At 42.9% G+C, this 13,712-nt stretch overlaps 1 protein-coding gene and 1 long non-coding RNA gene across 2 annotated transcripts in view; one reads left to right on the top strand and one right to left on the bottom strand.

The window, feature by feature from the left end:
* Window positions 1-13,712, top strand: part of LOC101522091 (aldehyde oxidase 2) — a 75,525-nt gene that overhangs the window by 54,094 nt on the left and 7,719 nt on the right. The window contains exons 31-34 of the mRNA XM_058664805.1: window positions 1,101-1,215; window positions 5,239-5,304; window positions 5,992-6,180; window positions 9,306-9,473. Coding sequence (XP_058520788.1) covers window positions 1,101-1,215; window positions 5,239-5,304; window positions 5,992-6,180; window positions 9,306-9,473 — 538 coding nt within the window. The remainder of the gene's footprint in view (window positions 1-1,100; window positions 1,216-5,238; window positions 5,305-5,991; window positions 6,181-9,305; window positions 9,474-13,712) is intronic.
* LOC131480392 (uncharacterized) overlaps window positions 1-13,712 on the bottom strand; it is a 38,355-nt gene that overhangs the window by 10,140 nt on the left and 14,503 nt on the right. The window lies entirely within an intron of this gene.

Here is a 13,712-nt window from a genome sequence, read left to right on the forward strand (position 1 = left end):
TATCCGGCTAATCCTCTGCATGTGGTGTCAACATCACATATGGGCACCAGTTCAAGTCCTGGCTGCTCTACTTCTCATTCAACTCCCTGTTTATGGCCCGGGAAAGCAGTAGAGGACAGCCTAAGCGCTTGGGTGCCTGTACCCACATGGGAGACCCAGAAGAAGCTACGGACTCCCAGCTTTGGCCTAGTTCCACTCTGGCCACTGCAACCATTTGGGAAGTGAACCAGTGGATAGAAGGTTTTATTTTCTCTTTGTCTCTGTATCTTGGCCTTTCAAATAAAATAAAATATTTTTTTAAAAAAAGAAATATATTAGAAGTAACTGGTAACTGAACTCCATGGATGTCTCTCACATGAAACCTTTCTGCTTTCAAGCTCCTTATTGGACAGGAGGAAACTGACAGGATAATAACCAATCACTCCTGGGCATCATGGGGGGCCCACATGAACTGGTGCTGATTGAATGCAGTGGACAAAGAGCTGAAGGACGAATTGAAGAGGTGTAGGACATTAACTTTACAGTACCATGAGCCAAGTCACATACACACAGTAAGACAAGTCTTCATGAAAAAGAGGAAGGAGAGAACAAGCCAGCCCACTGCCATGTGTGCTGAGCTCTGAATACTTAAATTCAGTTCTACGTAAAGTGATCAAGACAGCACTCTGAGGACCTCCTCCACTGGCCATCAGCACATTGCACTACAAGCTTTTCGGTTCTCTCTTCTTTTTTTAACCAGTCTTGAATTACTCAGCCCCGTGATGTTTGTTTAGTTACCACAGTTTACGAAATCCCTCTGGAAAGACTGATAAAAAATCAACTGGAGTTCTAAACGTGCAGACAGGACTAAGGCTCAAACCCTACAGCATCAAGCTAACAGTTGTACTAAGGAGTCCAAGACAGTGCAGCTAGTTAGCATCTTTCACTTTTGACATCCTAACTGGAGTACCAGGAGTACCAGCAAGTACAGGGTAGCTATGAACTTCAAATGAAAGTGGATTGAATGAAATGCTACTATAAAACTTCAATATTTTTTTTAATCACTCCACATTATCTGTACCTTCCACCCCCAGGCTAAAGGTATTTATTTCCTTCCTTAGGGGCTACAAGGCCTTCATGGATTGGGACAAGGGGGAAGGAGATCCATTCCCATACTACGTCTATGGAGCCTCTTGCTCTGAGGTTGAAATTGACTGTTTGACAGGTGCGCACAAAGTAAGTCAAGTCTAACTTTCCTCTCAAGTTAAAACAACAACATAATTGCATTGTACAGGAAGTAGCCCTGAGTCGTTATGTAATGCTCATACAACAAGAACAAGAGTCTTTAAATTTATGGCAATGTCCAGAGATCTGAATTCCCCACTTACAAAAACAAAAATGTAGTACTAGAGAAGGTAGTGTGTTTGACAACCTAAAAGATGTTAAATTGTCATATTCCATTTTAGATGACAAAAATCATTTTTCCAAGTTTTTTCCCAGGAAATTATTTTATTATTAAAGGAAGGAGAACATACTTCGTATGAAATAGTCTTGAGCAAATGTTGTAAACACATACAGCACTGTGCTAATGTTTCCCCAAAGTTGGTTATCCTGAGGGTTTTACTAACCTCCGCAGAGTAGATTTGGGTGGAAGAGGAAGAGATGAAAATATGTTTGCTATTTAACAGAGTGCTCAAAAGACACCTGTTAGAGGCAAGGAGCCACATTTAGCCCAGAGTTAATGCCTTGTGTCATAAAGGAAAAGCCCATGATTATACTGCAGGTAGGTGCTGGGGACCTGAGCAATGACAGAAACTCAAATTGGATCAAGCATAACCCACACCATAGTCAACTATTAGGAATTTTACAGAATGTACCAAAGACAGCTCCATATCCCATATTCCAATTATTCCAGCATCATCTGAGCCATTTTGCGCCAAAATAGAATCAATCCTTTGCTTAAACTAGCTAGGTTTTGGTAAATATTAACAAATGAAACTTACCAAAATATCTTTTATTGCCCCCATTGGTAGTTAACTTCATCACTTCAGTCATGAGTAAGATTTGAAAAAAAATACAGTGAATAAAGGAACATCTTTGGGGAAACTGTTCTCATACTCAAGTGCATCCTGTTAATATTGTCCTCTTTTTGACTAGATTGTTTTTAAGAAGTAAATTGGCATAATCACAGATTGATCATAACTATTTTTAAATCATGATTCCTAATGCTTCATACATCTCAGAACACATAACATGATGATACCTGCACAGCACAGTGTGGCAAACAAAGAAGCCACAGTGGCAGGTGGCAAGCCTGAGGGTCCTACTGCAGGCCCCCTAAAGAGCAGGTGTCAGTACCTCTGCACACCTGCAACCCATTTCTGGCTCCAGGCTAGATAGAAAGCTGTTTTCTGATTCTCTGCCCTAACAGTCACATTGCCAGATTTAACCAGTGAAAATACAGGGTGTGTGGGCTAAGCTTGCATTCCATATCAATATGAATTTTGAATGTGCCTGATTGATTTCCAATTCAGCACACAGCTAATGCATCTAAGAAGCAGCAGATGATGGCTCAAGAATTTCAGCTCCTGTCACTTACGTGGGAAACCAGGATACGGCTCTTGGTTTCTGGCTTTGCCCTGGCCCAGCCTCGGCTACTGTTGCCATTTTGGTAGTGAAACAGCAGATGAAAGTTCTCTCTTTCTTTTTTTCCTCTCTTTCTCCTGTTAAAATAAACAAGTAAACTTAAAAACTGCAAGAATACTTCAAAAAGCTTTTTAAAATATAAAAACAGGGCCCGGCGGTGTGGCCTAGCAGCTAAAGTCCTCACCTTGAATGTGCCGGGATCCCATATGGGCGCCGGTTCTAATCCCGGAAGCTCCACTTCCCATCCAGCTCCCTGATTGTGGCCTGGGAAAGCAGTCGAGGATGGCCCAAAGCTTTGGGACCCTGCACCCGCGTGGGAGACCCGGAAGAGGTTCCAGGTTCCCGGCTTTGGATCGGCGCGCACCGGCCGTTGCGGCTCACTTGGGGAGTGAATCATTGGACGGAAGATCTTCCTCTCTGTCTCTCCTCCTCTGTATATCTGACTTTGTAATAAAATGAATAAATCTTTATAAAAAAAAATATAAAAACAAAATGAAAATACAGGCTGTGCAGTTAAATTTGAATGTCTGATAAACAAAAACAATGTTGTTATAAATATGTCCCATGAAATATTTAGAAAATAGTGCTTTTATCTGTCAGTTCTACCTGACAGATAAAAGCATCTGACAGTTGCAATATAGATGGCCTTGTGGGAATCTTTCAGAATTTAATGTTCAAGAAAAGTTAAAAAAAAAATGCTGTTCCTTTTGCCTTTCAGTTTACATTTTCGATTTAAGTTTTCAGTATCACTTTCTTGCCTTAAAATAGTTTATCTCTTCAGAAAGGCATCTAACCTGCTAACACACACCCTGAAAGCCATCAGGTTGTGGCTCTTGACATCTATGTGGGAGGCCTGGATGGAATTCCTGGCTTCCAGCCTCAGCTATTGTGTGAATCTGTGGAGTAAACCAGCAGATTGGAGATAGTCCTCTTTCTCTCATAAATAACATTTAAAAACAAATAATAGCTTATTTCTTGAAACAAACAAAACAAAAAACATTGGTTTTCCCTCTTTTTTATTTAAAAGGCTAAAAAGAAAAAGACAGAGAGATTTCCATCTGCTGATCCATTCTCCAAGTGCCAGCAGCAGCCAAGGCTGGACCAGGCTGAAACCAGTAGCAGTCTGGAACCTAATCCAAGTTATCCACATTGGCGACAGGGCCCTAAATATGTGAGTCATCGTATGCTGGCTCCCAGTGCATACATTAGCAGGAAATTTGATCAGAAGAGGAGCCAGCACTCTAACCAGGAACTTCAACATAGAATTATCCCAAGTGGTGACTGTGCCAAATGCCACTCCACCCCAAATATCTTTTAATCAAAGAGACATTAAAGTTTTTTTTCTTAGGTTTATTTTATTTTTATTTTAAAGGCAGAGTTCCAGAGAGGAGAGACATAATGAAAGAGAAAGATCTTTCATTTGCTGCTCACTCCCCAAATGGCCAAAATGGCCAGAGCTGAGCCAATCCAAAGCCACGAACCAGAAGCTTTTTCTAGGTCTCCCGTGGGTGCAGGGACCCAAAGACTAGAGCCATCTCCATTATTTTCCTAAGTCATAAACAGGAAGCTGGCTCAAAAGGAGAGCAGCCAGGACTAGAATCAGTGACCATATGAAATGTTGACATCACAGGAGGAAGCTTAGCGTACTATGCAAGAAGTTGGCCCTGAAATCAGAGATGTTAAATGGCAGGTTTCCTGCTGCTGACCATGGTTAGTGAACTAAAGCTTGTGTCCATTCAGTGTCAATGCGCAGTCACCATTCTGCCGTCTAACAGCCATGACACAGCACATACCAGGTTCCAAGCTAGATGCAAACTGAAGACTGGGAAGTTTATCCAGTATTCTTCCTCACCTAGACCTAGATCCAGAGGCCAATGTAGTTGTTTGAGAGGCCAATTTGAGCCTAAAGATATTTAGGCCAAATCCAGAGACTTCAATAGAAAGTAAAAGCCTGAATCTTGAACCTCAACAAAGAATGACAATGTTACCAGAATAAGCCCACTGGAAAATGGGGGCAGAAGGGAAGCCCAGAGCTATTCCTGAGTTGGATAATAGATACTGAGGAGCTTCCTGGGGCCTCTTAGCAAGAAGGCAGTAGGGCCAAAAGAGTGTGATGCTTCCCAGAGAAGGAGGTAGATTGGTAAGGTCAAAGATGATTTCAACATTCACCTTTGTTGCCTTCCAAGAGCTTACAAATCCTCAAATTAATACATGTCACAATTATTGCATGATCTCCTCAGAAAAATAGCTACAAGTCTACCCCCATCAGACCATCATGAGGACTGTGTGAGCAATTAGATTCTTGTTAGAACAAAAAATTCCAGGCTGAGAATCAGAGGAACAACCAGGCTCAATGATTTATCCAGTGACTCACTCAGTGGACCCACATGCCCTGGACTTTGGAGTCACTGAAGGAGAAGACTGGGAAAGCAAAAGAGTCCCAAATACGGCACTGAACTTTAAGAGTTTAGCAGCTGTCTGACCTGACAGTAATAGGGTTCCATGGGGTATAAATTAACCAGCGGTAGTTCCACAGTAACAGGAGACCATGTGAGTCATCATTCAAACACTGAAGCCAAGTTTTCCTAGTGACACAATTTTTGCTTTTGGCAGAAAATCAGAACGGACATCGTCATGGATGCATGCTACAGTCTCAATCCAGCAATTGATATTGGACAGGTAAGCTCCCTTGAATTGATTCCCCTTCCTTAAAGTGGTTGTGAAATGGGAAAAGTCCTTGTTAAGTAAATACAACATCAAAGTATGAGTCAACTATTCATGACTACAAGGAAATACCCGAAACAGGCTACCTAGCAAGAAAAGATGTTTATTTTGGCTCATGGTCTTGGAAGTTCACAGTCTGAGATCAGGTTGGCCCCATTAACCTCGGCCTGATGAGTGCAGTGGAGTCAGTGTGGATAGAGGGTCACAGTAAACCAGCAGGCCGAGAAGTGAAGCCATGTTAGATAAACTACTGTCTGGAGAACTACCTTTCAAAGGCAAGTCACCAGTGACCCAAGACCTACTCGCCAGAAATAGACCAAGTCTGCACCCTAATCCATTAACCATAACCTAAGGTTTTGGCAGACCCAAATTCCCATCCCATTTGCCTTTGAGGAGCACTCAAAATATTATATACATATACATCTCTGTCTCTCTGCTTATAATTCCACCAGGATACAATTATGGAGGCTCCACCCAAATCATCTAACCTAATCTCAACAACTTCCCAAAGCACCTTGATTGGGTTAAATTTCCACCCTCTGAGCACAATTAACATAAAACTTAAGTGACTTAACTCCTGGTGTGTGGGGGACAAATATTCAAACCACACAACGCACAACGTTTGTCTTTGTCTCCCTGCAGATCGAAGGTTCCTTTGTTCAGGGAATGGGCTTTTACACCACGGAAGAGTTGTACTACTCCCCAGAAGGCGTCCTGCACTCCCGGGGCCCGGATGAGTACAAAATTCCGACGGTCACTGACATCCCAGCGGAGTTTAACATCTCCTTGCTGCCATCCTCACAAACCCCACTAACCATCTATTCATCCAAGGTAAACACAGCTACTCCTGACCCACATAATGGAGCAGGGAACTTAGTAAATGGGAGATGATGGACAAAATTAAAAAGTAAATAAATGTGAATTGTGAGCCAGACCAAATCATAGACTGCTAGAAGCTGGAGATGAATCAACCAAGAAAAACACCCAGCTGCAGGAAAGCTGAATGGTATGCCCAGTAGCAATCATGATCCAGCATCTTATTAGCATCCCCTTTCACAGAAAGCTTTGAAATCCATCAGAGTTGTAGCTTCTTAGTAGAATGACATTTCACTTAAGGACCTAAGGCCAACAATGGTAAATGGGGTTGAGGGCAGGATGCCACCAAAATCTTAGAATGCAGTGACCGCTTGGACAGAGCCCTGGACTGAGACCTCAGATGACCTGAGCTCCTGCCTCAGCTCCACTCCTCCCTGTGATCCTGGGTGAATCATTCAACTTCCTGAAGCCTGAGTAATTTACACACACATACCGCACACACACACACACACACCCCTCACAACCAGGGAGCAGTCAGCAGTGGAACTAAATAGCCTTTAGTACAAAGACACACAGTCCCTCCAACAAAGAGTACCAAGCACAGACTGCACAGTCAGAATGCAAAGACATCAATCTTAATCATGGCTGTAATCATGAAGGTGCCAATTCAAATTAAGGCCTTATTTGCCTTGCCAGGTGCACACTACGGGAGAGCTACCCTCAGAGAAGAAATGTATGTAGCTTTGATACATACAGTTTACGTTTTCTTGAAAATCTTTGGAGAGACTTCTGACCAGGGATGGTGACATGATTTTAAAACAAACCTAACACAGAATCCAATTCTATCTGGAATCATTTCATCATTTCTTCCCTGGATCCCATTCTCATCCCCCAGGGACTTCCTTTGGATACATGATGTTGATGACTCCAGAGCCAATCTGAAAGGAAACACTGAGTTCTCATTGGACTGGAAACCAATGAAAGGGGAAAAAGCAAGGGACAGCTCAGAGCCTTGCTCTCACAGCTGCCACAAGAGGAACAAGACAGACAGAACCCTTGACCCTGATGGCTGTGGCCAGCCACCCAGAGGGTTGTGGGCTTGCATTGTCTTTGTTTGTTGACAGTGAAACAGAGGCTCAGCAAGGTGACTTCACTTCCTAGGGGAACTACAAGGTAGTTAAAGGCCAGAGTTCAGTCCCTGTAGTTTGAGTTGCATACAGGTGGCTACTGGCCAAACCAGAAGGTGTGTTTCTTGGCCCATTACACTGTTTTTCTCTTTTAAAAGACTTGAAGCAAAACCTTTGAATTTGTGTAAATGATAAGTGTAAAATCCTACCATAAAGTGCTAATGATACACAGTTTCAAATAAAACCAAGTAATGCAGCATTAAAAAATAAAATCAGGGGCCTGGCATGGCAGCCCAGCAGCTAAAGTCCTCACCTTGACCGCGCTGGGATCCCATAAAGGTGTCGGTTCTAAGCCCAGCAGCCCCGCTTCCCATCCAGCTCCCTGTTTATGGCCTGGGAACCCAGTCAAGGACAGCCCAAAGTCTTGGGATCCTACATCCGTATGGGAGACCTGGAGGAAGAGGTTCCAGGCTTCTGGCTTCGCATCGGTGCAGCTCTGGCCATTGTGGCTGCTTAGGGAGTGAATCAGCGGATGGAATATCTTCCTCTCTCTCTCCCTTCCTCTCTGTAAATTTGATTTCCCAAAAAAAATAAAATGAATCTTTTTTTTTTTAAAAAGATTTATTTTTATTACAAAGTCAGATATACAGAGAGGAGAGACAGAGAGGAAGATCTTCCGTCCAATGATTCATTCCCCAAGTGAGCCGCAATGGGCCGGTGCGCGCCGATCCGAAGCCGGGAACCAGGAACCTCTTCCAGGTCTCCCATGCGGGTGCAGGATCCCAAGGCTTTGGGCCGTCCTTGACTGCTTTCCCAGGCCGCAGCAGGGAGCTGGATGGGAAGTGGAGCTGCCGGGATTAGAACCGGCGCCCATATGGGATCCCGGGGCTTTCAAGGCGAGGACTTTAGCCGCTAGGCCACGCCGCCGGGCCCAAAATGAATCTTTTTTAAAAGTCAGAAAATTTAAAGTATAGATGTCTTAGTTCTTTTGAAAAAATTGAATGATTTGATATGATGATCTTATCATTTTGGTACATTCCTAGAAAGCAACAGTCAGAACCAAAGGACAGTCCCCCCTGGTAGGTAGGACATAACTGCCTCTACTTCACCATAGTACTCCCCTAAGTCCTTATTATTCTCCATCTGTTCACATCACTCATTTATGTTACCTGCCTGTTCCTTGCAGATAATGAATTTGCAACCTTCTAAGTGATAATAAGGCCTATTCTTTCATCTGGTAATACCCACTTCCCCTCACCCCAAAGTCATAATGAAGCATTTTTCTCTTCCTGGTTCAATTGATTGAACATTATTTACTAACTAGAATTTTTTTCCTCACCCTACACACAAACACACAAAAACAAACACACACACACACAAACATATACACCCCTATCCTATAAAGATTTAATCCAGACAGGATTAAAGGTCCTGGAAGTTCAGATGGCACTGAGCTTTTTTTTTTTTTTTGGTTGTTGTTGTTAAAGATTCATTTTGTTTTTATTGGAAAGTCAGATATACAGAGAGGAGGAGAGACAGAGAGGAAGATCTTGATCCAATGGTTCACTCCCCAAGTGGTCGCAACGGCTGGAGCTAATCCAATCTGAAGTCAGGAGCTAGGAGCCTCCTCTGGGTCTCCCACGTGGGTGCAGAGTCCCAAAGCTTTTGGCCGTCCTTAGTACTTTCCCAGAACACAAGCAGGGTGCTGGATGGGAAGCGGGGCTGCCGGGATTAGAACCGGTGACCATATGGGATCCTGGCATGTGCAAGGTGAGGAGTTTAACCACTACACTATCATGGCGGGCCCTGGGCTGTTTTTTGTTTTGTTTTGTTTGTTTTTTAAGAATACTTGCATTCTTCCAGTTGTGAAGTCAATCAAAAAAACATTTTTTGAGAATCTGTTTTATCAAAATGCTTTGGGTTAGGGACACAGTGTTTAGCAATACCTAGCCTCTGTCCTGTAGTAGTTTTCATCTAGTATGTGAGCTTCTAAGCAGAGATGTGTCCTTGCAGGGCCTTGGGGAGTCTGGGTTGTTCCTGGGGTCATCTGTGTTCTTTGCCATCGCTGATGCAGTGGCCGCAGCACGCCGAGAAAGAGCCATCACTGAAGACTTCATGGTGAAAAGCCCAGCCACTCCAGAATGGGTTCGAATGGCCTGTGCAGACCGGTTCACAGAAATGGTATGGAGTCACTTCTCTCTGAAAAATTAAGTTTCTGTTTCCTGGCTCTTAAACCTCTAGGTCTGTATCTACTCATGTCTTGGTAAAAGCGAATCACCCAAACACACTTTGCATAAGTGTAGCAGTTTTCGATTTTTCTAAAGCATTCTTTTATGTTAATTTGATCATCTCAACATTCCTGAAGTAGAATTGTTTGTCATGCAGGAAAATGAACAGCTAAATGGGAAACAATTGGCCCATTCCTCCATGCTGTTCTAAGTGTTCCTCCCATCCAAACTACCACATCCCCACTCTTCATCAAACATGCACACACACACACAAACACAAAAGACCCATGTGTCATGCATAATTCATGGTGTCACTCTCTGTGTTCCCTATACAAACAAGCGTACACTGTCTGCCATCAGGTAGAATCAAGGGGATTCCAGGCCCAGCTGCCACCTTCTTGCTCCATTGCATCTCATGACGGCCTTGTAGCCCAGGAGAAAAGACTAAGGAGTCATCAATCGGTCCCAGGCCATCAGGCGTTACACCTGAGCAGCATCTACAGGGTTATGGATACTGTCGTGGTGAATTTCCTGAAAGAATGCTGATTTAAAGAGGAGTAGTTAGTCTTGACTGCACCAAAGCTTGCATACGTGTTAGCCCACTAGTCATTACGATAGCTTTATCAAGTAACTAGTACCATCTTCCTCATTTAACTGTTGGGGAAACAAAAGCATGATAACCTGCTCAACATGTAAGAATCTGATTAATAGAGGAGGGTTAAGAGCCGAATCTAGGGGCCAGAGTGCTGGATTAACTGGCTAATCCTCCAGCTGCAACTACCAGTATCCCATTTAGAGGCCAATTCATATCCCAGATGCTCCACTTCCCATCCAGCTCCCTGCTTATGACCTGGGAAATCCTTGGGACTCTGTAACCTGCATGGGAGACCCAGTTCCTGGCTCCTGGCTCTGGATCGGCGCAGTTTTGGCTGTCGTAGCTATGTAGACAGTGAACCAGCAGATGGGAGATCTTTCTGTCTCTTCTTCTCTCTGTAAATCTACCTTTCCAATAAAAATAAGTAAATCTTGAAGAAGGAAAAGCAAAGAGAAAGAGAAAGAAAAAAATCTGAGTCTAGGTTGGCTGGCTCCATCAAACTAGACTGCCTCCCAGAAAAAAATAATTAACTCTCTTTAAGGAAATTTGTCTTTTCATATCTATGTTTAAAAAAAAAAAAGACTCAAATACTTAACTGACCTCTTCAAAATAGCCAGCCCTAGGGCAAGTAATTGGGCACAGACATGAAGACACCAGAAACTCATATCGCAGTGCCTACATTTGAGTCCAGCTCTACTTTTGAGTCCAGCTTCCTGCTGATTCATATCCTGGGAGGCATTCAGGTACTTGGCTCCCTGTCACCATGTGGGAAACCCGGATTAAGTTCCAGACACCCAGCTCTGGCCTGCCTCAGCCCTACCCAGCTGTTGAGGACATTTGAGGAGGGAACTATGAAAGGAAGATTTCTCTGTGTCTACTTTTCAAACAATGAAAATAAAGTTTTAAAATGGTATCTAAAATGAAATAGTCAGCCCTACACTGAAAAATAATATATAAATATTGCCTAAATAGGAACATTGTAATTATTCATTTCCTTTTCCTACATGAATTATTCCTCTCTGTCTCCAAATTTAACTTAACAGTCCTTGTTGTATTCCAGCAGTGCCAATCAGCCTGTAATCTGTCCATGGCAAGGCCGGCCAACCCCTGGCCATGGCTCCTTAGTGGGCAAGGCCAGGACAGCTGCCACCCTCTGTGCTGGGTTTGGCTTGGAGGGCCACTGGTTGGGCCCCTCCCTGTACTCACTATGTAGTAATGGGGGGAAAGAGGGAGTAGTGTCATATCACACCCTGAAAGCAAAAGCAAAAAAAAAAAAAAAAAAAAAAAAAAAAAAACCTCTGACCTTTAAAAAAAGATGTTGTTTCCATACTTTGGGATCTTAAATATCCTTTTCTGGAATAGGGTAAGTTAGAAAAACTTTTTTAAATGCACCACAATCAAAAGATACTGCTAATTCTCATTCTGGCCTGGAGTTGACACTCTCAGGCTCCCAATGGGGCTGGCTCTTAGAAAATAAATTTTTTCAGTTCCTGGATTGCAGATCATTTTTGATAGTTCAGTTATCTGACAAAATAGCTCTCTCTCACGCAGTGGTAGGAAATAAATGTTCTGATTCCATTCACCATTTGGGACTCAATGTCCTGGCTACTTAGTCCATTAGATGAAATCGTATTTTCTCCCAAGTCTAATGTACCCTGGTTTAGACCAGCTTAATATCTAATCTAATCTGTTAGTTTGTACACTCATTAATTAAATTCTCAGACTCAATGGAAAAGTAATCTCACCTTTCCCACCTTTCCACTTTTTTTCCCTTAAGATTCACTTATTATTATTATTTTTTTTTGAAAGGCACAGTCACAGAGACAGACATCTCCCAGCTGATGGTTCACTCCCCAAATGGCCACAATGGCCAAAGCCAAGTTGATCTGAATCAAGGAGCTTCTTCGGGGTCTCCCATGGGGGTGCAGGGCTTTTGGAATTATTTTGGAATGTTCACAGCTCTTTATCACTGGAAATAAGTTGTTTTGGCTTTTAATACCTTTGTAACTCAAAATGAATCCTTCAAACAAAAAAACAGCATCAGCGATGGGGAGAGAATTGTATTCTGCTTCAAGATCAAATATAGCCAGAACTCTTAGCAGAGGAGACAGGCATTGAAGCCTTAAGAAGAAGGGTGAACAAGAGATGCTTTAGCTGCTAGGCCAAATGCCCACCCCTAAAGTTATTTTTCTTTTTTTTTTTTTAAGATTCATTTTTAAATTTTTATTGGAAAGTCAGATATACAGAGAGGAGGAGAGACAGAGAGGAAATCTTCCATCCAATGATTCACTCCCCAAGTGGCCGCAATAGCCAGAGCTGAGCTAATCCAAAGCCAGAAGCCTAGACCCTCTTCTGGGTCTCTCACACAGGTACAGGAGCCCAATGCTTTGGGCCATCCTCGACTGCTTTCCCATTATACAAGCAGGGAACTGGATGGGAAGTAAGTCCACCGATTAAAACCAGCACCCTTATGGGATCCTGAAGTGTGCAAGGCAAGGACTTTTGACCACTAGGCTACTGCACCATACCCTTATGTTTCTTTTTAAAAATGATTTACATATTTGGAATCAGCATGATGGCTCAATGGCTAAATCCTCACCTTGTAAGCACTGGGATCCCATATGAGCACCAGTTCCTGTCCCAGCTGCTCCATTTCACATCCAAGCTCTATGTTTGTGGCCTGGGAAAGCAGTCGAGGATGACCCAAAGCCTTGCGACCCTGCACCTGTGTGGCAGACCCAGAAGAAGCTCCTGACTCCTGGCTTCAGCTCAGCTCAGCTCTGGCTATTGCCATCATTTTGAGAGTATATCAGTGGACAGATCTTTCTGTTTCTCCTTCTCTCTGTAAATCTGCCTTTCCAATAAAAATAAATAAATCTTTAAAAAAAAAAAGGTTATTCATTTGAAAGGCAGGGTTACAGTGTGGTGCACAGAGCTGGATCTTCCATCTGCTGGTTTACTATCCAAATAGCCACCACAGTCAGGTCTGGATCAGGCCAATGCCAAGATCCCACCCTGGTCTCCATCTAAAGAAGCAGTCTTCTGATGCCTTCCCAGGAAGAACAAGCAGGACTCAAAATGACACCTTTTTGGGATGTCAACATGGCCTGGGGTGGCTTAACCTACAGCACCAAAATACAAGCCCCTCAACTTTCAGGGGCCTACACTGTGGTTCAACAGGCTAATCCTCTTCCTGCTAGCACTGGCATCCCATATGGACACTGGTTTAAGTCCTGGCTGCTCTACTTCCAATCTAGCTGTTACAGCCCTTTGATGAGTGCATCAACAGATGGAAGATCTCCATCTCTCTGTAAAATCTGCCTCTCAAATTTAAAAAAATATATACCTTTTCACATACACATACACACACACATTAAATAATTTTTACTTTCTGTATGTATATATATATATATGTATATCCCTATATTTATAAAATTTATAACGCCCATTTTCTGAAATTGGAATATTGTTGACAAAAGTCTTCAAAAAGATTTGACCCTAGTGTGGAGTTTGACTTTTGAATTTTCAATCCCAGGACATTTGGATTGAAAAAATATGCTTTCCCACGAAACCAATCAAAAAACAATTGCTCAGGGC

Source organism: Ochotona princeps, chromosome 5 (assembly GCF_030435755.1).
Source record: "Ochotona princeps isolate mOchPri1 chromosome 5, mOchPri1.hap1, whole genome shotgun sequence".
Lineage (NCBI taxonomy): Eukaryota > Metazoa > Chordata > Mammalia > Lagomorpha > Ochotonidae > Ochotona > Ochotona princeps.